This window comes from Thunnus maccoyii, chromosome 18 (genome assembly GCF_910596095.1).
Source record: "Thunnus maccoyii chromosome 18, fThuMac1.1, whole genome shotgun sequence".
In the NCBI taxonomy this organism is placed as follows: Eukaryota; Metazoa; Chordata; class Actinopteri; order Scombriformes; family Scombridae; genus Thunnus; species Thunnus maccoyii.
Genome location: NC_056550.1, coordinates 16,711,645 through 16,735,439, shown reverse-complemented (window position 1 = coordinate 16,735,439; position 23,795 = coordinate 16,711,645). Strand labels below are relative to the sequence as shown.

The 23,795-nt window shown below is 39.3% G+C and overlaps 1 protein-coding gene and 1 long non-coding RNA gene across 4 annotated transcripts in view; one reads left to right on the top strand and one right to left on the bottom strand.

Annotated features, from left to right (window-relative positions):
- LOC121884857 overlaps nt 1–23,461 on the bottom strand; it is a 61,406-nt gene extending 37,945 nt beyond the window's left edge. For both annotated transcript variants that reach the window (XR_006092416.1, XR_006092417.1), the window contains exons 1-2: nt 23,212–23,461; nt 20,857–20,960 (exon numbers count right to left, since the gene is read on the bottom strand). This is a non-coding gene — a long non-coding RNA (uncharacterized LOC121884857). The remainder of the gene's footprint in view (nt 1–20,856; nt 20,961–23,211) is intronic.
- fscn2a (fascin actin-bundling protein 2a, retinal) lies at nt 8,669–13,521 on the top strand. Of its 2 annotated transcripts, none has more exons than XM_042393911.1 (5): nt 8,669–9,536; nt 12,501–12,657; nt 12,761–12,882; nt 13,002–13,169; nt 13,316–13,521. In XM_042393911.1, the coding sequence occupies exons 1-5, from the start codon at nt 8,714–8,716 to the stop codon at nt 13,519–13,521; spliced, it is 1,476 nt and encodes a 491-aa protein (XP_042249845.1). In that variant the 5' UTR covers nt 8,669–8,713. The 2 variants fall into 2 exon arrangements, with proteins under 2 accessions (XP_042249845.1, XP_042249844.1); XM_042393910.1 differs by having other exon boundaries at nt 12,761–12,926; nt 12,983–13,169.
- Nucleotides 23,462–23,795: the final 334 nt, after the last annotated feature.

Below are 23,795 nucleotides of genomic sequence, written 5' to 3'. Positions count from 1 at the left end.
CAAAGGATGGTAAGAAATGCAGGTAATGATGTAATGATGATGTATTATGACTACCAAGGTATTGAAGAATGAATTCCATCAGGTTTTCCTTTCCATGATAAAATGTCTGAAGATGAATGTGTTTGACAATCCTGTTCTGATAATGGGACATTGTAAGAGACTTTATCCCCAACCACAGGATATTCAGCCACAAAATATTCAAGAGATGAATTCCATACCACTATGCATTGTACTGTAGGTGCTAGTATCCTCTCTGTGGTAGTGACCCTCTACCGTGTGCAAAGTGCATGGGTTGAAGACTTTACAATGTGTTAATTATGATGATGTTTGTGTGTAAATGTATTGATTACTTCTTGCAATAATTACTTTGGAGAACAAAAACTGTTTGAATGTTCAGCTGTTATAGGCCTTATATTGCCAGTTTACGTGTTTCAATCAGTAGGTAGTGTTTTCATGCTGATATCTGTGTTGCTATTATTAGCTATTATTATCAGATAAGAAGTAATTCAGATCTGCTTAAAATGTCATCTGTTGGACTTAGAGAAAATCTTTTTAGATTTCCATGTCTACCTAAGCTTCTATTTTCTATTTTCCGTTATTATTACATTAGGTTTATATTGAACTTCTGATTTATATGCACTATATTATGTGATTGTACCGGTGTTTGCGGAGAAAGTAGGTGTTGGTTGTGTGATGATTAATATTTTTACTTGATGACATATTTAAATTATTCAAAATCATCATTGATGATCCTGATGTGTTAGTATGAAAACTTGTTTTTAGTTATTATAGAAAATTATGTATGCTTTAATTGGCATTTGTTTGAAATTAATGTATAATATTATTGAATACTGTTTTATTATTACTGATGGCGATTCACATATTTACTTGTTTTGTTGAGTGTTTATGACAGATTATTGGAAGTGAGTGCGACTTCAATTCTGAAGGGAATGGTTATTAAGTTTGATCACACAATCAAAAAGGGGGGATCTGGGGGGGAATTATCTGTGTTCTCCGGGTAATTCTCTGGTCATCTTCTGTCCTGGGAGCAGTAGGTCATGACCTGTCTCTTGCAGAGTGGTTCAACTCTTTGCTTACTGAGGTTGGCTGGGATAAGCAGCTGTCTTGATAAGGCTGGATGCGTCCTACAATAACCAAGGTCGGGTGGAGTTATGCTGTGCTTTGTGCAGACGGTCAGACTGGTCTTCTCTTGGAATGGATCACATGTGACCTGTGTACAGACTACCATGACTTCACTTAATGGTAGTTAGCATAGTGTCTTGTTTATAGTTCAATACCCAATAGAGGCATAGATGAGTAAAGAATAACCTTATTTGGACACATAGTAAGGTTAAGGGTTTGGGGAAGGGTTTAAATACTCTTGTCTGGAAGTAGACGGCAGAATTGACTTGCACTGCACAGCGTTTTCACTTGTACCGTAACTCAGTTCTCCTCGATCGAGCTTCAATAAATGTTTCTGTGTAAGACATCCTGGTCTCCTGACAACTTCTTCACTTTGGGTTAACCAGCCCTTCATCAGTTCTTTCACACCAACAGCACAGCTGGGTGAACAACAGGGACTGGACTGGCAAAACAGTCAGGATATGGATTAAACATCTAGTGACTTACACCTCTTTCAAACAAACTTGCATGTTCGCTCACACACATGGAAGAGAAATACAAAACAAACATTTCTAAACAGTAATCATTGCTGTAACAACTGAAAATCTCTGCCAACCCACTGTTTTGAACCCCTACATAAACCTCCAGCCCGGGCCCCATTAACCAATCTAGGAATGATAGCTAAATTGTCCACTAGCTCTCCCAGGCCAGCCAGGATGTAATCAAAAACAGACGGAATAATCAACAAAAATGCTCTCTATTCCGGTAAGGATGTCTCCCAATAGCACATGAATTACATTGAAGCAGGCACTGGGACTGTGAATGATGTTGGGCTACTAGCACCAGCCAAGTCACTATCTCCCAATGCCAAGTGAGAGGATGCCAGGCACTTCCTGCTGTAAACAATCTACCCACAGACGGGGGAAAGAGGGGAGGAAACCTCTGAATGAGAAACAACAGGAGACGAAGAGAAGACCCAGTTGCTCAATGAAAATTTCTCCAGTGAACAAATGTGCTCAATTTGTCAGACAAGCTATGGTAGTCTGTTTGAGGGGAATGTGTGTGCGTGTGTGTGTGTGCGTGTGCATGTGTGTGTTTGTGTGTTCGTGCTAGGACAAATGGCATCTCTGTGTAGATGAACACATAGCAAGTGCTCAGGGCTTATGGAGGCAGACATTGGATATACAGCTTGGCTGAGTTCACACTACATAATAAGGGCTCCCTCTCCTTTCTTTATCGCTCTCTCCCACCCACACATTGTCCCCTCTGTTCCGACTGCTGGCCTAAACTGCTGTCTTCTAGCCAGTTTCATTAGCTATCAGTGCCAGTATTGACCTCACCTGTCGCTATGAGTTGCCATCATAGCTTTGATCCCCATTCTTAACTGTCCTACATGACAAAACAGGTGATTTTGTTTTAATTTACATTTCAGTTATAATCCCTGTCTACACTCAGATGAATACCACACCGTAAGGTCCTGTACTTGCACTGTTTTAGATTATTCCTCCTTTCTTACCCCCTGGCTACTGTACTAACAATCCCACTAACAGATTTTGCCGGGACGCTAAACAAACATGCCCCCCTGACCCTCTTAAAGGAAGCCAGGAACAACTGAAGCTTTTGAATCAGCACAGGAGGGGTATAGCGCAAAGACTGTATCCCCAACCCACAGTATTTATTCACTTGTGTGTAAATCACTCTCTTTTACAATCTCTGCGTGTGGGAATGCAGTAAAAAGTGAGGGAGGAGAAATGCAGTCCGATGTATGTCTGGCTCTTAAAGAACAGCAGAGCTGGTATTTAAACTTTTGAGTGAACAGACCAACATGTAGAGGCCCTGAAACATATGTTTTTGCACATAAATTACCATGTATGCATGCACATGCACGTACAGGCACAAACAAAAAACAGACACGAGGAAAGTGATCATGCAAGCTCACATCCTCCAACATCAGCTCACACACACACAAGCACATTTCCACAGACAGACACACATGCCTGTCATTGTAATTCACATGATCATTCACCTTAATATGAAACAGACAGGGAATTGTCAGAATGGCCGAAGCTGAGGCCTCATATTAGCCCTGATGTCAGAGCCAGTAGGCGAAGGATGGCATTAACATGAGCGCTCCTGTCCCTTAAAACTCATTCTATCTGCATCGAAACTAGAGTCCAGTCTCCACATGGCCATACACAGTGTCCACCAGTCTGCAGTTTAATCAATGAGAAACTGCTTTTATTGCTTACCTATTTACAGGCTGCTTTCCCTGAGAGTCTTGGCATCTTTGTCAATAATGTATTGCACTGACAGCAACATAACCTCCAATTAAGTTATACCACCTTCTCTCCCTGCATGACCAGTTCTCTGTCTTCACTCCATGGAAAAAGAGGAGGGGGGGGAGTGGTTTAACAAGTTTGGCACACTCTAAAAACAAATGACAGCCTACAAAACAAATGTGGCATTACAACTGAGAATTAAAAGGCTTGACATTTACCAAGGCTCATTTATATGGCAGCCCATACTTAGCTCATTGGTAGCCCCCATTACACTGGGTAGAGCAGGAGTAAGAGGGCCAGTGCCGGGCTGGGTTGGGGCTGGGCAAACACAGTGGGGTGAGCCGTTAGCAGTGTGTGGGAGGATCGTCCTGTAGATGAATGAACACCTGGATTAATGGGGTCAGTGAGCACCAAGCTGCTGAGGAAGGAGAATCTCAGCCAATGCAGCCATTTTACATTTTACTTTTACTGCATATCTCACGGACCGTTTTCCTCTGCTGGTTTTAGTGGGGGCAGCAGGAGGGTCCCACAGGGGCACAAAAGAGCAAAGAAAGGACATTTTTGGACCAGTGCACTGTATATAGGACATGAGCGGTGAGGGTGGTAGTTACACAGTTTTGATTTTATGAACCTTCAGCCACTTCAAGGACACAATCCTATTGGAGAAACTGCAATGAGTTTATTCTGATCACAATCACTGTTTAAAAGACGTAATAATATTGAATTAGTCAGGAACTGAGCTCAACTGAATAGGTGAATTATTTTGTTGTGATGATTGTGCTGTCTTCACATTCATCATGGATTTTTCTGGGGTAACCAAGGTGTCATTTTTGGATTATTTAAAACATTTGCACCTTAGTCTTTTGGGAGTAAGTTAGGCTCAATGTGCCATTAGACAACCTTGACTCCTCTCTTTAAAGTGCTTTACAATGCAAGCTAAACAGGGAGGTTGCTGGCCCTTTAAATGGCACTCTGAGTGCTTGGCAGGCTAATAGATGCAGTCTAAAGGTGCTAATGGATGGCAACCTGAAAAATGGTCTTATCTGAAAAGGTCCAGGACAGTTATAAATGAAATAATCGCGCTGGGCACATTAATCCATGTTCATGCCCTAGGGGGAGACCTCAGCTCACCATTTGATCTGTGTGAGTGCATGTATGCAGTATGTGTATGCGTGTGCACATGCATATCTCTATGTGTTTGCGAGGAACCAATGCGTTCCGCTGATATTTTATTTGAGTTTTCCCCCCTCCTTCAATCATTTTCTCTGACAGCAAACAGCAAAGATTTTTTATCATTCTTTCTGACTTGCTTTTTAATCAGTAACTCCAGCAGAGGATATGGCACAAGGAAAGTGAGTGAGGAACAGTGCAAAAAAAGAAAGATACAAGGACAGAGAGACAACCAACAAAGAGAGTGAGAGAGAAACATTTAAGACATTTAAGCCACAATATGCAATTTGGCATGGCCACTGGACCATCACAGTTAAAGTGATGTAAAGTTATTGCTCATAAGGTTCCTGGAGTGCCAAGCAACCCAGACTTACAAGGGGATAGGGGCACCAGAAGGACAGAAGAAAGACTGTCCTCATTAGTCGAATATTAGCTTCATCATCAGAGACACATGGCATATGCATAGTGCATAGTTACAGTACCGTACATCTCCACAACAGTTTCTTCATTTTTTTCCTTTCGTGTTTGCAAGAAGAAGCAGGAAAGCAAGTTAATCACTTTATAATATACAAATCATACAGCAACATACAACATTCCATATTTTACCTTCCTAATGATTCACTACAATACTGCTAATACTGTGTCATTCTATTTTACAACAAATGTGTCATGTTGCTTGTTCATTATTCATATTTTTGTGATAATGTATCCATGGATTTTGCTACCATGTAAAAACTTTTAACATGAGTTTAAAGATAAACGACATTCAAACATACTGTAATATGTACAAAGTTATGATATTATTGTATTGTATATTATTGTACATTAACACAATAGTTCTGATGACCTTGTGTTGATTAAGTGAATAGTTGGAAACTCAAGCACATGTATTGGTTGAGGCACTGTCCTATTCAGGAAGAGAAAAACCCGGTGGAGATTCTGTCCAATACCTATTTGCTGGACTGAGTTGTGAATTAAATCAGGCTTGGTTTTGTGTTCAACCAGCCAAGCAACTACTTTCTATTAGGAAGAATGAGAAATGAATGATTCTTCTCAGAATCCAAATTTGTGAGTGAAAAACAGTTAGAATTTATAGTCAACACTGACATCTACTGGACATGAATCAATTCTCTCAACCATAGAATCATTGCTGTATGCATGCATTCATGCACATCAAACTTTCTTTGTTTGTCTGCAATGCAAAAATATATAATATTCATAAAAGAAGTTGTAATGTGGCTGCACTAATAAAATGGTCAATACGGTGAATTAGTATCACACACAATGTGTTAACCCTTCCTAATTTGTGATAAGTCACAAAATTCTCCAGCAATTGAAGAGCTGACATAAATTTAAGAATGTCTGATTTCGTTATATTATATTAAGTTCCAAATGTGATGATATACAGTATTTAAAAACTGTTTTTAAAGAAAATATATCAAGCAAAAAGTTCAGATACTACACTTTCCATTGTGCAGCTCAATAGTGTCTTTTGTTAGACCCCCCTGCCAGGTAAACACTCATGTCTTTCAAATTCCAAACAACCACTTTTGTGATGCAGGCTTCCCGTTAAAATTTTCTAAGCCCAGACCAAGATTACTAAAGAGATCTCACTTAAATTGTTCTCCAAGACTTTACAAAGCTCCTCCAGTGCCACAGAAAACAATTCATTATACAACTGTTACCACAGACTGTAAAGTATGTTGAGATGTAGAATTTGTGAAGTGCCACTTTCTGAAATTTTGCTGATGCATTTTTGCTGATACATCTGGTTAATCAATTAGTATATTCCATCAGCATGGACTGCCAGGTATAAAATGTAGGTTTCAAAACTACACAATACTATTGGCCATGTCAGTACTGTGTCTTATATCTCAAGGTCATTGATAGCTGGAGACTTACCATCCAACTATGACCATGAACAAAATTGGGCGGATGGACAGATGGCAAACAGACAAATGAATGAAGTTAGGATCCTTTCTACAATAATACCCTGAAAAGTATTTCAACTGCAGGATGTCACTGTAGTGACTTTATCTAGATCTATATGACAATTGACTTCATCTGTAATAGTAAACCAGAACTGTTCACTGGTAAAAAGACAATGCTGCCACCCAGTGACCATTGGGTGGAAACACATTGAAAATAATGTTTTGCTCACAAAAGAAATCTTTGTGAATGATGGATAGGTTGGAGTTAACATGAAGGTGTGAAGGTCTTTATTGTTTGGCTTTTTAATCACACCATTCACACATAAGAACAGACCGGCAGTCTTCTCACACTGCCTTTCAGAACAACTATAAACAGTTTTGCCATCAGACATGGCTGGATGACACATACAAGCTAATTCATTTTCAAGTGTAATTCGGCCTTTTCACTTCTAATGTGCTCTGGACCTCCCAGTTAGCCTGGAATACCTCCATAGGAAGGGGTCTGTGAAGTATCCTGATTAGATGCCTGAACCACCTGAACTGGTTCCTTTCAACAAGTAGCTTCAGTGGTTCTGCTCCAAGTTCTTTCCAGATACTGAACTCCTCATCCTGTGTGACAGTGAGAATCTAACTCCCATGAGAGGGATACAGTCCTTTAAGTCCCTCTAGACACACATCAATATCCTACATAGCCTATGTTTATTCTGCACAAACACCTTATATTTAGCATTGGGCTATAACTAACCTTTGTCCTAAGATTAACATTAGAGTGTTAGCCCCATGGTGTTCTGGGATCACTTTGCTAATCACTCGGAACTGTCAGGGCTAACAGATGAGAGTACTTGCCATTAAAGAGTATTAAGCAGAAATAATAGCCTAAGGGTTTTGCGCAGTACTATAGTTTAAAATCACACAGTTTTGTAAGGTGGTATTTACATTATACAGATCTCCATGGCATTACCCTCAGCATCCACAGGAACCTTGGTAAAAGAGGGTGGTAATGCTCTTACAAAGGTTGATCTTAGTATGCACTGTGACAAAGGTCATGGGACATGGAGTTGCGTCCCCTCTTATCAATTGACAGTCAGAATAACAGAAGAGGGTCTGGAAGGATTAGAAAGACCAAGGTTTAGAATCAACCAAAGTGAAAGTGAAGGAAAGGCAAATGGGCAATGCATGTTCATTCAAATGTGTGCTATTCAAATTCCTCTTAGCTAAGCTCACTGACTTCACAAATTTAAATATATCTGAAGACTTGGAGCAAACATAATGTTGCTATGTTGAAACTGCATGTGGCATACCTTCATAAAGAAACCTTTGTAGTGTTTTGGAAGCTAAGAATATGCTTCCAAATCAGTCAACCATGTACATTAACCCTGGTCCAATGCAATGTGAAAGAGGCTCTTTGTTAATGCAATTTTAATCTTTACATCAAGTCTTTAACAAGGAGCTTGCTTATTCATGGGTAGAAAAGTTGTGCTTATATTTACACAAACCAACGCATGACAAACTCAATTAATCTTACACAAAATCAGTTTGAAAAGGGAATCACAGGAGAGGGAGAAGCCATGGGGGGCAACCAAAAGCACCTTTACTCCCTGGACATTTTCCAATTAGGCTGTGGCTCACCAGCAGATCAAAGCAAGGATAATCCTAGAGTAGGATGGTGTGGCTGTTAGTATATGGTCCTAAATATGTGAGTGAGAACCAATAGGGGGCGAGGCTGACAAATGAGTGTGTCAGTGGGGGTTACAGGGAAGGAAGACAAGGACAGAGAAGAAAAGGAAGAAATGAGAGTTAATGGAAGATATGTAAGAGATAGAGAATGAAGCTGCGCTGAGTATGTACCGGGGAAGGAGAGGGAGGAGGGGAGATTCGTGGTTGGTGCACTGGTATGTGACGTCAGCGGCTTGTTGGATTGAGGTGCTGTGTCCTGCTGATTTTAATCCTAACTCATTAAGGAACTGAGAGCAAGTGACTGTGCATGCCCTCTGGGGAGAGAGAGAAAGTGACAGGAGAAGGAAGGAACACAAAACAACTCATCAAGGGAGATAAGTGGAGCTAATTTACAACTTGAGAGACGGAAGAAGTGGAGAAGTCAAGAATTTTATTTTTTTCTTTTTAGTCTCATGTCTGCTTTCGCATATTACCCTTTCCCTTGTTTGTCCTAAACCTCTTTACTTGCAATCTTAACGTGTGGCCTGGTCAAGCATGCCCACAAACGGAATTAACAGGGCCCTGAAGCTGCAGTTTGGCCTCATCAACTATGAGAACCGCTATTTGACAGCTGAGGCCTTTGGCTTCAAGGTGAATGCCTCAGGCATCAGTATGAAGAAGAAACAGATCTGGACCTTGGAGCAGGATGAGCAAGATGGCCAAGTAGTGTTCCTCCGCAGCCATCTGGGACGCTATCTGGCCTCTGACAAAGATGGGAAGATCACATGTGGGGCAGAGAAGCCTGACCCTGACTGTCGTTTCCTTATTGTGCCCCAATCGGATGGTCGTTGGGCACTCCAATCAGAGCCTTACCTGCGTTACTTTGGAGGCTCGGCTGACTACCTGTCCTGCTTTGCTCAGGCCATTGGGGAACAAGAGTTGTGGGCCGTCCATTTGGCTTTACACCCACAGGCCAGCCTGCTCAGTGTGGCACGAAAGCGCTATGCCCATCTGTCTGCTTCAGATGGAGAGATCTCAGTGGACAGCAACATTCCCTGGGGGGTGGACTCTCTGGTCACCTTGGTGTACCTGGATGGCAAGTACAGCCTGAAGACCTGTGACAGCCGTTTCCTCCGCAATGATGGCAAACTTGTGAAGGAGAACACCAATACTACTAGTTTCACATTGGAGCTGAAATCTGGCAAGTTAGCCTTTAAGGACTGTGATGGCAAATATCTGTCCCCAGTGGGTCCCACAGGAACGCTGCGATCTGGCCGATGCTCCAAGCCTGGAAAAGATGAGCTGTTTGACCTTGAGGAGAGTCATCCACAAGTAGTTTTCCAAGCTGCTAATAAAAGATTTGTCTCGGTCAAGCAAGGTAATCAGTCTGTGATACAAAAAAGAGATTTGTAATCACATTGTTCACAAAACTGAATAATTTTGGACACACCTCCCTAGTCACTTGAATGAGAAGGTGTGTCCAAACTTTTGACTGGTACTGTAGCTAGAACTACTCTCAGAGGCTCCATGATGAGTTGCTGTTCACACTTAGGGAAAGAAGAAATTATGAATATACCACCATGGTTAATGCATCTCCTTTTACAAAATGAAACACAACAATTTGCTCTATGATTTTGCAATGATTATGGAGCTGCTGTAAGTCTTACCAACACACTGTTAGCATGTGAGGTTAGATGACACATTAAGAGAGGAAAAAAAGCAGTGCATTGTGTTTTGGCACTATTGTGTAGCGCACTATCATTTCCTAATAACACTTCAATAATTTTGCTATTCTGTCTGTAAGATAATGTTGCATAAATGAATATCCTTGCTACAGATTCTTTTCAGTCTGTGATTAAATGCAATAATTATCTTTTCAGTACTGCTGATTTCAGATAAGTAGTCCCCCCAGAATCAGTTCAATATTCTGTCTCCATTCAGCATTCTGTTTCACTGAATTTCTCAGTTTCATATCCATAAGAGTTTTAGGAAGCTGTTAAAAAAGTGAATCAGGATGGATAAAAAGATAGTTGTATTTTGCCCGTTTTAGGTATTGCTGGTTAGCTAAGAGTCTAACCATATCTTGTGTAAAATTGCTAAATTAACATAGTACAGTAGAGTTCATGGTGGACCTTTTAACAAAGAATATGTTCCTGAGTGGAGCAGTGCACTGCTGGGCTTTGTCAACATAAGAAAGTGACTTCAAATATCACACTGTAAAGTAAGGAAGGATTCAAATGAACTTGTAATGGCTTAGATTTATTTAACCTTTACAGTTACATTACAGTAACTAAAAAAGCAAACCAGTAACATTTAGAAACTAGTGAGAGAAAGCCCTGCCTTTCTTGTCTACATGCTGGATCCAGAATGGTTGTCAGCCATACTGTGGAGGTAATTGTGGTAATGGGCTTTGTCATTTTCACTGTGTGTCCATTGAAGATTAAGCAGCGTGCAAATGACTCTAGGGCAGATCTGTGCCCCATGGGTGTCAATTACCATCAATGGACTTTAAGCCTTGCAGCTACTCGCTCTTTACTGTCACCCATCGAGTGAAATTCTCCAAATTATGTGGATCTATAGTGGGCCAGTGTGGCGATGAGGTGGCAGCACAAAAGGAGCTACACCACAGTTACAAGGCCTCTTGTCAGCCTGCTTGCTGTGATCTGAACTATCCTGTATATGCATTCATGCAAACAATGTGGAAGGATGTGAGAAAAAAATGTGTTCTCTTGCAGCTTTTTAAAGCTTTAAAATCCAATTAAAACAAATGACAGTTCTTATGAGCCTTATTGAATGACATCTTTACTGGAGTAGTTGTAAACTAGCTACACAATGCAAATGAATTATTAAAGCAAAGAGATAAGGTTCTTAAACTGACTTTGGACTGTAGTACTCATTATGCATATGCATGAATAAAATTCAGCATTAAAAAGGTCACGATCAGGGCAATATTTCAACAATCTGAAACTCCTGAACCTCATAATATAGGGCAAAAAAATACAATTTTTAACTGTAGTGTTTGGCCTTGTGGCAGTTCCATGTTTTTTCAGGAACAAGGCACTGAAAGCTGCTTAGTGAGCCCTGCAGTACAGATTTGCATTTCACCACTCAGGGAATTACAGCAAGCGAATGAACAGGAAGGGTGGAGGGGTGACTGTGGGGGATTAGGGTTGTAACAGGCTTAAGAGAAAGGTTGAAGGATATTTCTGTGGCATCTAATTTGAACTACAGCAGACACAGTTCAGTTATATGTGTCTGTGTATTCTCCACCACCTGACACACCCCACCAGACAGAGTTAATACATGTGGATTAAGTATATAACACCAGGTTGGCTGCAAGTGAGGCACTCAGGTTTAGAGAGCAGGGCGCTAACTGGCAGACAGACAGAAAAGATGGGCACAACTTTAAGCAAATTCGGGATGTTCTGTATTGGGTTTAGCCTTAGTTGCAAAATTGCTTTTGTAGCATATGCAAAGCAGATCATATGAGGTTTACTTCAATCCAAATCTTTCTGGCTTGAAAGGTAGAAGTGAAAGGTTTGAACATCTAAAGAAACTTGTCATCTCTTTACCATTGCATTGTACTTTTCGCAAATTGCCATTTTGTTAGTTACAATAAAGTGTGATGTAATAAGTATGATTAAATTCCACGAATCCATGAAAGTAACCATGAGAAGTGGGTCAATGTGTCATGAAAAAGTTAGCATTCCTATTTTACTTGAAACTGCCCTTGAATTCTTAGACAAGATCACAAATTAGAGGCTCATCTGCCTAGCAGGAACCCTTAAGCAATACCATGCAACCTTGTTGCACCTTCAGGCGGTGACACCTGCTAGATAAGGGAACAATTTTATCACCTCTGTGCTAGAACCCTTGATTAATATTGAATATCAAAATGAGATTACAAAAGCAACTTATATGATTCGGGAAAGACGTTGAATAAATTAGTGGATGGCAACGTGATGTGGTTTCTATAGGTGCAATTAATGTTAATACATGGTATTAATAGCAACAAGACATTTTTATTAATCTGCCAAATAAAATGCTATGTGACCTAACAACACCTGCTGCCTATATATGGAGACCTATATTACGAGAACGAAGCCTTAAATGAGTCATTGTATTGGGACACTGTATTGAATGGTGTAACAACAAAGATAGCATGGGTGTAATTAAATGTTGGATTACTATTATGCACATGAATTTCTTTGGCAATGCCTGGGAGAGTAAATGACATTCAAAAGGAGGCAAATGGCATTCAAGAGGATGCAACATTATATTCTCTATTCTCTGTTGAATATTCTCTATTGAACAAAGGTACAATTTCTTCCCTTTTCGCCAGGAGTGAGTATTTCAGCCAATCAAGATGTGGAGACAGACATGGAGACCTTCCAGATGGAGATTGACAAGGAGACCAAAAAGTCTATGTTCAGGACCAATGGAGGATCCTACTGGACTCTAGTGACTCACGGAGAGATCCAGTCCACTGCAACAGAGGTGTAAGTAGCTCTTGTAGCTTTAAGAGAAGTGCTTTCTTGTATGTTTTCACATATCTCTTACCTGAACCTCTCCATCTGCCCATCCATGTCTTTTTTTTTCCAGAGAGGTCAATACAATGTTTGACATTGAGTGGCTAGGACAGAGGGTGGCACTCAAAGCAAGTAATGGGAAGTATGTGTGTACAAAGAAGAATGGGCAACTCTCAGCTGTCAGCGATACCGTGGGTAAGTACTTACAGGCAAGCCACTTAAAATTCAATGTGGTGTTTGTTTGAAAATGTTGCCACAGGGATTGCTTTGATGATCTATTCACAATGGATGAAAGTATTTGTCCTTCTTTTCAGGTGATGATGAATTATTCCTTATGAAACTCATCAACCGCCCCATGCTGATCCTTCGTGGAGAGAATGGCTTTGTGTGTCACCACAAGAATTCCAATACCCTGGATGCAAATCGATCTGTCTATGACATTTTTTCATTGATCTTCAACGATGGCGCCTACAATGTCAAAAGTCAGTGTTTTCATGTGTGCACAAAATACTAAATTTCTGCATAACAATCTATATATTTCTGTATCCTGTTTTAATGTATCAACATCGACTACAGCAACAGATGCTTATTTTCCCAAACAAATGGCTAAAATATCTTCTTTCCACAGGTGTGAATGAAAAGTTCTGGTACGTCTCTAGCAGTGGCCTGGTGTGCTCAGATGGAGAGAAGCCGGAGGATTTTTTCCTTGAGTTTCTGGAACACGGACGCATCGCCATCAAGGGCTCCAATGGCAAGTACCTTCGTGGAGACCAGGGAGGCACTCTTATGGGTGATGGTCCAACTGTTGATGCATCCTCTCTTTGGGAGTACTGATCCTTTTCAATCAGTGTCCTCAAAGAGGGCACAAGAAGGCAGGGTGCAGGACCTGCTTCGATCAGCTCATATGAAGTGGACTGACATTAACAGTAACATTTTCCTGCCTGATTTCACTCTAGCTGGCAGGTGCCCAATCCCTTTTTTGTTTTGTTTTTTAATTGGGAAGAAGTGAACACTTTAGGAAGATATGTGTGGTTTTTCTTGTAAATGTTAAATATTTTGTCTTTCAAATGACAATGTCAATGCCAACATCAAATAATACATACCATATCAAAATGTGTAATTTCACAAATAAGGAATAAGACAGTGGCTGTCCCAAACTCAAACCTTTCAGACAGTTCAATATAGGCACAGCAACAAGTACATTTCTTAGAGGGCAGCCACACTGATCAGTGACTGAACAGAGAGAAATTTAACAAAGTATGTTGCTGCCTAACTCAATTTGTTTTTGAATGCCTTTGACATATTTTCTGTGCAGCCTGTTCAGAAAGCATGGCCATGAATGGAAAAAAGGAACCTTTAGTCCTACTGATGCTGCTAAATTCCACTCTAAACAGACTAAATATCTTCAAATATCTTCTGTCTATCAAAATTGATACAAATTGGGCAGAGACCGACAAATCATTCCTGAACAACTCTCACTCACTAACTGAAAATCAATTAAAAACAAATGTAGACAATGACAGATCAATATGGTAAGACACACAATAAACTTAATTTGGTTTAGTTGACCTTAGTCTACTATGTTTATCGGGATCTTAATTCTGTAGTTTCTGTTAATAACACCTCCACCTTTGTTCACAGCTTTTAAATTATGTAATTTAACTTTGATATGTTCTATAAGAACAGCATGGTCACTAATGTCACTCTAAGCAAAAGGTAATGCACCATTGTCTTCAAAGACAGAGAATGGCTGTTTTCATTCATCTTAATGGACCTTTTACAGCTTTTATAAAAAAAAAAACCCAACACGTTATGTAGCAAATGAAGCAGACTGGCACATTTGGACCACACTGTCCCAAACACCTCAGCGATGCTGAGCAATATATATCCAAAGAGGACTTCAGGCAGTATCACTGCAAACACTGAAATACATTTGTGATATAGATGTGTAACACATATGGAAATAGAGGTCAGACATGTTCAGAAACAAAGAACATCAGTTGAAATGTCATACATCAATAATAGGGACAAGCAAGAAACCAAAGGGGGAGCACATTTAATGCATGTTATGGATTATATAGCATTGTTAATGTACCAGGTTTGAACTCAGAAAGTGCTTCTCTGGTGTTCTGCCTCGGGGCCTTAAACCATACTGCACTCTGTATCCTGTTATACCTGGTTCTCATGTTCAGAGTTGGGTGGTAAGATTAGAAATTATGATGGATTTTGATAACAGATATTTTTGAAAAATTACAAAGGATATTTTAAAAGTGGCATCAGAAAACTCATTAGGCCATTAAACTAGTGACATCCTATAAAACATAATGCTGAATTATACAGATATTTTAAAAAATTACAAACCCTACTTACTGGAATATTGTAAAAGTGGTATCAGAAAACTCATTAGGCTGTTAAAACAGTGACATCCCATAAAACATGATGCTGAAGCAAATGTGTTTGAATATAGAAATCATAAAATAATGCTAGTTTGCATTCTGTTTACCTGCAGTCAAATGAGAAGATGCAGTGAATTTCATTTGTGAAATGAGTGCTATGTGCACTCACTTTGTCCAGTGTTTGCTGGTTGATTACAGTTCCAGAGCAACAGCTGACTGCTCTTTCAGACAGCCTTGGAGTTGCTGGAAAACATCTTTTTTTCACTTCTGACAGAGCTGGACTGTCTGCTTTCCCTCTGCTTCCAGTCTTTGTGCAAAGCTAAGCCAGGAATGTCCCACTGATACTGATATCAATCTTCTCATCTACCTCTGGGTAAGACAGCAAATAACTATATTTCACAAAATATTGGATTGTTCCTTTAAGCAACCTTACAAACACTTTTTGCTTTTGTTGAATGTGATCAGTAGCCTCTATTTGACCCTTTTAAAGACATTTTGCATTTTGATTCACTTAATTGATTACATACTCCTGACACCCATCAAATTGCTAAGGGCACAACCTGCCCAGAATTACTTGGCACAGATGTTGGTGTGCAGTAAAGAGGACAACCTGAACCTGTAGACAAATCCTGTAGATTTTTGTCAGTTATTTCCCAGGAAAAAAAAATCTAATATGCAATAGTTCAAGTTTAATGTCTAAATCAATGGTTTTGTGATGTGTACAATTTGCAACTACTAGAGAAACATTATAGAAAGCAATGTCTTAAAGGCTTGGTCACCTATGCATGCTGTATCAGCTCTATAGAGAGCCTCTGGCCATATTTTAGGATGTATTTAATATACTATATAGATGTTTGTTTTTCATTTTGTTTTCTGATATGATTTTTGAAAATGCTTATGACAATAAAAACTTGACAATATCTTTGAAAACTTTGGGACTATAATTTTATGTCAAATCATGAAAATGTGAAATTTGTTATTGAATAGTTCAGGTGGCAGAGAGGGTTGAATAGTGATTGTAGGGTTAGTGGTTGGAAACCTGATATAGATGTGTAACACATATGGAAATAGAGGTCAGACATGTTCAGAAACAAAGAACATCAGTTGAAATGTCATACTTCAATAATAGGGACAAGCAGGAAACCAAAGGGGGAGCACATTTAAAGCATGTTATGGATTATATAGCATTGTTAATGTACCAGGTGTGAACTCAGAAAGTGCTTCTCTGGTGTTCTGCCTCGGGGCCTTAAACCATACTGCACTCTGTATCCTGTTATACCAGGTTCCCATGTTCAGAGTTGGGTGGTAAGATTAGAAATTATGATGGATTTTGATAACAGATATTTTTGAAAAATTACACAGAATATTTTAAAAATGGCATCAGAAAACTCATTAGGCCATTAAAATAGTGTCATCCTATAAAACATGTTGCAGAAGAAAATGGTTTTGAATATACAAATCTCAAAATAATGTCTGTTTACCTGCAGTCAAATGAGAAGATGCAGAGAATTCCATTTGTGAAATGAGTGCTATGTTTGTCCAGTGTTTGCTGGTTGATTACAGTTCCAGAGAAACAGCTGACTGCTCTTTCAGACAGCCTTGGAGTTGCTGGAAAACATCTTTTTTCACTTTGACAGAGCTGGACTGTCTGCTTTCCTTCTGCTTCCAGTCTTTGTGCAAAGCTAAGCCAGGAATGTCCCACTGATACTGATATCAATCTTCTCATCTACCTCTGGGTAAGACAGCAAATAACTATATTTCACAAAATTCTAGAGTGTTCCTTTAAGCAACCTTGTCAACACTGCTTTCGTTGAATGTGATCAGTAGCCTCTATTTGACCCTTTTAAAGAAATTTTTGTATTTTAACTCACTGAATTGGTTACATACTCCTGACACCCATCAAATTGCTAAGGGTGCAACCTGCCCAGACTTAAGGCACAGATGTCGGTGTGCAAGAGGACAACCTGAACCTGTAGACAAATCCTGTGGATAAAGGATTGAATAGTACAGGTGACAGAGAGGGTTGGACCATGATTGTAGCGTTGGTGGTTGGAACCTTGGCTCTTGCTGTCTACATGTCAAAGTGTCCTTTAGCAACATACTGAACCCAAATCTGGTGCTGTGAAGTGAAAAACGTGCACACATTATTGTATAAGTATAGTTCATGTATAATGAATTCAATGTATTAATTGCTATCATTAACTAAGACATGCAGCAGAGATGACCCAACAGACCTGTTTCGGACCAGACATTTTGACTTGTCATGGGAAAAGCACAGGTGTTACTAAAATATTAACAATTTCTCTGTCCTATTCCAGTACAAGGAACCTGAAACCAAAGCAGCTAAATGGAATTCAGTCATCATTACTTTTTCCCATACTTTTTTTTGCTACTGTTACAAGTAAAAATGTCTTCTGTGAAAAAGGAGTCTTATAATTGGGGCTCAATAATATGAGCCAGGAAATGTCATATTAGATTATACTATATAAGCCTTTTTTTCCACAGTACATCCTTTGATATATAAAGCAGGGAAACTGATAACTGAGAAAGAGAAGATGACTATATCCGATCTAGGTGTGCCAATTCCAGTGTCCTGATATAGCACATGCTGGCTTACAGCATGACGAGACATAAATGGAACTGAGGTATCGTTAATGTGATTAGTTACACCTGTGCTTTTCCTGCTATAATTAGTCACAATGCCTGTGTCCGAAATCACTCCCTTGTTGACTCATTCACTAATCCCTATACAATAGAAACTCAATAGTTCACTCTACAGTGAGCAGTAAATTGAAATTTTAGACACTCATGAATCATCAGTTCATGCTATATGCTTGTCCCCATACAAATAAACATTAAACATTGTCATTTTGCATCATCACTGACAGGTGTCGAGTCACACAACGGTCATTTATGTATCAATAAATTCCAACACACTGCATTGTGGGACTGTCAGAAGAATGCGGTGTACATGCCATGGACTTATTTTTGTTGGGGGCACTATATAAAGCATAAAAGGAAGGCAAATATAGTGCATTTTATGGTAAATAGGGTGTGTTGTCAGCCAATGTCTGTTGAAAAGGGCCGATGAGCCCAGTAACATATTCACTATGTTGTGTACTTTGTCAAAAAAAATAAACTAAGAACAGACGTTTGCAATTAAAATGCAAAAATTTACTCTCTGCAGCTATTTTTAATTGCTCAACCAGAGCACAGTCAACCATAAATAAAAGGCAGAGAGGACTGTCTGATCAGTGTGGTAGCTCTAACTAAGAAGATGTTTCCATTCACTACACTAGGTGGCAGTGTGTACCTCTCTTAGTTCATTCTCTGTTCATAAAGACAAGTGCTGTGAAAATGCCGAACCCAGCACTGCAATCACTACAAGGGCAACCACCTGGAAAGCCATCACACACAACCCCTTAACATGTGTCACCACTTTCAACAACTCCAACATTTTAACAGGAACTGGTATCAGCTGTCCCCTGCAGAATACAGTATCTATATACCCTCAAGAAAAAAAATGACATGATTTTACAGAATGTATAGTCAGTCAGTCTTTCTTTCTTCCATGTCATCACCTTGTCCTCATAGTTTGTCTATCTCATTACGATTGACAACAAAGTATAGTATTTGCTCTAAAAGGTTCAGCTGTCTCTCTTGAAAACATTCTTTGCTTCTGGATTGCCTCCTCTTGTTTAATTCTATAATTACACTGGCAGACATTTTCTTTGAAAGTCACAGCCCATAAATGCCCTGCTCACTCGCCCTGATCATTACACACTACTCGCTGAGCTGGAGATGTTTGAACAGATTAACTTTTCTTTATTTCCTTTAATGTTACTTTGCTTTTAGTGAAGCATTTTAATTGTTTAATGTCTACCATGGGAATGAGAGCACCAAAGAATTAAGTACTTACAAACTAAGTGTAAAATAATTCTGAAACTAAATAAAATGTCTTCAATTCAAGCAAGCACCCTTTCTAACTGGAGTTTCCCCTTTTGTCTGCCTTACAGTGTGTGTGTGTGTGTGTGAAAAACTGTAGAGCACTGGTGAGAATGGATGACTAGAGGTAAATATGTGTTACTGGCAGTGTTTTTTCCCCTGTGTGCTATACTGCAACACTGGCTAAGTTTGCCTGCAGCCAGGCCACAACACTAAAATGGTGTTATTTGTGCTGGGTTTTCCGACCCATGACTTTTTTTTTATTAGATCTAGCAAAGCGGTTCACTCAAAAATATAAGCATTAGACAGAAATCAAACTCTGATTTAAAAGGATGGGCTAAACAAAGCTTTTATGCAAAATAGGTTTATATGAAATTATGCCAGCTCCTTGGTTCAGCTGTGACATTTCAATAAAACACACAACCAATAAATGCAAAGATGACAGAATGGTGTACAGGCTTCAGTGGAAATGCACTGTGGATTTTTATGTCCTCAAAAAAGCCACTTTCATCGAGAAATGGAAAAAGACAGAGAGGTATCCAAAATTCAAGCCAATTCTAGTGGAGGGCAATGCGGAGGCCTCCAGCAAAAAAAATAACAGTGTCATTCAGCAAAAAAAGTTGAACCTGGCTCAACCTTTGCCAGTGCAAAACACAGCGTTATCCAGGAAGTTGCTGCGGTGGCAAATCAAATATATGCAAGCACACATATCTGGTACATTATTGCAAGAAAAGATAAAATAATTGCTGCTATGATAACTTCCCATAAACCTCTGAGCACTGTTAAGCCTTCTAACTCATGAAACTTTTACTCAAACTGGACTTCATGGATTGTACTTCACGCCTCACTGGTACGTGCAACAACTCACCCCTACCAATGCAGCGTCTTGCATTGTTTTAACGTAAGACTATTTTCAGTCTGAATGGCCACACCCAACTGCAAAACATACTCTTCAACATCATGTCATCGGCAAACTATGTTAGATTGGTTTTACACCAAATAATTGGACAGCAGGCCTCACTGTCTCTCTTCACACCCTTCAGACTTCCCTGGTCTACATCTGTTGAACACTCACAAAAATGTTTGCTTGCAGATCTAATCTAATGTAACTGGTTCCATCTAAAAACGCATTGCAATAACAGCTGCTTTATATAGAGATATTCTGCCAGAACTTAGTCTTGACAGTGAATCTTGAAAGGAACAAGATCATGATTTTTCAGATAAAGCAAAGATGTCAGTGAAGACATCAAAGAACACAAATTACACCTACAGGCCATTTCATTTTGAAAGATGCCAAAGTCAAAGGAAGGAGGACTATATATCATGAAACAATTTCCAGAGTATGGCAGTGAAGTGTGGTCGCCCAAATTAGACTATTGACAATGGGATAAAAAGCCCGACTGAAACCCTGCAAACTGAAATTGGAAAGAAGGAGCCTGCAGAAACACAACAAACAACCTATGAAGAGTCAAAATAGGTCTAATTCATGCTTTTAATCAGGATCCAAAAGGAGCATTAAAATCCTGTTAACATCGTAAAGCCAGTGCACCCAGCTCCAACCAATACAAAGCTACAAAGAGAAGAAAATGGGGAAAAGTCCCTTCAGACAGCTGCTGGTCAAAAGGCTCTGCTCAACTAACAGAACACAGCCTCGACAGACCACACACAATCTGAACTATCCAACTATCCAAGTGACAACAATGAGACAGCGGACATAGACAAACCTGGCAAGCCAGAGTCATTTCTGGCAACAACAACAGATGTAGAAGAGTAAAGAGGAGAAAGAAGTGGTTCTGTTGTATGAACCAAGCAGCAGTTTATTTCCTACCTTCTGTCACTCTGTTGGTGCATCACATTGCCCACACATCTTCATGATGTCTTCCACAGTGTGGATACAATGAGTCGATTTCAACTTCACCCTTCTGAAGAAATCTATAGAGGCAGATTAGATAGTAAGTCTCACCTTTTTGAAGCTTCAAGAGCAAAAAAAAAAAAGGCACACATTCATAGACCAAGTTCTCCCTTCTTTTAGCTGGAAGTTGTAACAATTTATACCTTCTTTCTAGATGTGGCTAGATAAACTTCTTTTTTTTACATTTGCTCTCACAAAGAGAAAGCTAATGCAGATTGTTGTGTGGCTCTGTGACTCTCGTGTTGTGTTGCAGGATGCTATCAGGCTCAGTGTGACCATCTGCTCTGCCTAGGATAGAACACCACGTTTTTGCTTCATGCAAGATTTGATTTGCTGTATTGAAATAATGTTTCCAGCTATGTGGGCAGATAACAGAACGGTATTTCATTAAATTAATGCAAAACTTGAAAAAATAATTTAAAATATAAATGTCTTCTTTTGGTTTGGGATTTTTTTTTCTCAAAGGAGAGCAAAGGAAAAGTGATTTACAGAACAGGTATGTATGCTGTAGTAGACAAAAAAACTATTTAATGTCAGTCGTACATGACAATTCTGGTTCATCTTGCGAACAGAAGCTTGCAGTGGTGTTGTAGTGCTTACACCAAGCATGATGAAGCATTTTAGCTTCAGTATTTTTATTAGCTTCTAAAAAATATGGAAGGAGTTTTTCTAGAAATTTCTGAAAAGTCTGCAAAATAAGATGCAAGCCAACGTGTGTTTGCATCAGCTAATGGTAAACATACTCAAGAGCACTTTATAAAATTACATAATTGACTGTGCCCCAGCAACTCTGACACATCATGGTATTTCAATGCCGCTTTACACCTACGGTGTAATTAGTTATTCTAATGAAAGCATTTGCAAATGAGCACAGATTTACAGGTGCAGTTAAGACAGAAATGTAAATGTTCTGTTTATTTGTTTGGAAATAGAAAAAAAGATACATTTGTAAAACTGTTAGGTTGAGTTTCTCCTGCCATAGCTTCAATGCAAGCTGTAATCTGTGCAGTATAGCCCTGCTCAGATACTCTGTAATATAATTTGACTTGAAAGTCCTGACAGATGCTGAGGATCAGCAACATTTGTTCTGCTGTTAGACTAGGCTGAAAGCCAAACTGTGCAAAAAGATTGCTTGATAATGACCACTGTAATTTAAAAAAAGAATGATCAAAGAAATACATGTTGTGCAGTGTCTGAACAATCAGATATTTTGAATAATCTAAGTAAATTAGGATTTGAACTGAATTTGAACTGAAGATTTTATGTACATTGTTGTGAACCAGTTTTGACAAAAGTATTTTACCATTTTATTTTCCATGTCAGTGACCGTACTGGTGCAAGGACTGTGGTTTATTCAACATGAAAAAAATACAAAAAGATGAAGATACCCCGTGCACAGCAGTGCCTCTTTCCTGGGTGCCACCTGATGTAGGGCAAATGACAGAAAATCGAAAAAGTATTCCAGTGCACACCAGGATACTAGGATAGACACTATTTATTGAGTAAAAAACAAAAACTTGTTTTTTAATGTAATCCCTTAATAAATAGTGTTTATCCTAGTATCCTGGTGTGCACTGGAATAACTTTTTGATTTTCTTTTATGAAAAAAATACACCCACACATTTGGAAAAACACTGAACTTGACAATTACAAGGTTAGGTATTATCTTCTCTGCTTTCCTTTGATTTCTTTTGCACCACTCATTCACATCAAAAGACAATCCAGATAGTTCTGCAAAATTAAACCTTGAAAATAGGCTACTGGATTTTCATAACTGTTGAATCCACAGTAGATGGAAAACCTGCTGCAGCCTGCAAGAGAGCTTGGCTGAAGATGAATTTTCCAGCGAGACAACGACACCCAACATAATGTCATAAAGATACGCATGAATGACTACAAAATATACTATAGTGGTCAGAGCCAGAGTCCAGAGCTCAGTCCAAATGACAATTTGTGGCAGGACTTGAAAATTGCTTTTCACTCAACTGTCCCTATGCGACTATATAGAGCTTGGGCAGTTTTAGAGAGGAAGAATGGGGGACGTAGGGGTGTGGGGGTGTGGGGAGCTGATAGACCTATCCGCAAGACTCAGGCTGTAATTGTGGCCAAAATTGCCTCTACTAAATATTGCCTTGAGAGGGATGAAAGCTTATCTTATGAAGTGTTACTGTAGGCTACTTTGTCTTATATTGTGCCACATCAGTTTGTTTTCATTTTTTCATTTAACTTTTCAGTGTCAGAAAAGCTGTGATTCAACTATAAAATACTCACCACAGATCAGTAGACTTCGGCACAGGTCGACTTGTTCAACAGGTGCCCACGCCTTTCTCCCTCAAAAGGTTACTGTTTGTGACATAACTGCCCAGATGATATGTTTCAAATGTCTAGCTAACTTCTTCATCGGTGTACAGTCAGCAACCACCTAACAACACGGCAGCATGTTGTCTTTTCTTTTCCATTTGTCCTCTGGAGTTTGGTTTTACGTGTTTAATGTTGTGTATTATGTCACCTATACAACATCGTGCAGGCTGCTCCACCTACAGAACACTTCCGGTATGACAGGCAACTGTTTCCTGCACATAAAATGCTTCATACAGCAGGCCTATGCAAACAGCTATTTTTTTTATTAATTGTTTGATTTAACCAGGATGCTGCTGAATGTACATATTAAATATGCCACAGGAACTATAATTGTTTTACCAACAGACCTATTGATTTTAATTTAGTCTTGCCTTTTCTCAATACAAAAGGGTGGGGTAATTTGTGTTATTTAGTTATCTATTTAATTATCTATGGTCACTATGTTGCCGTTGAAAACACAATTGATTTACAGTAAAATAGTAAAGTGTCATTGT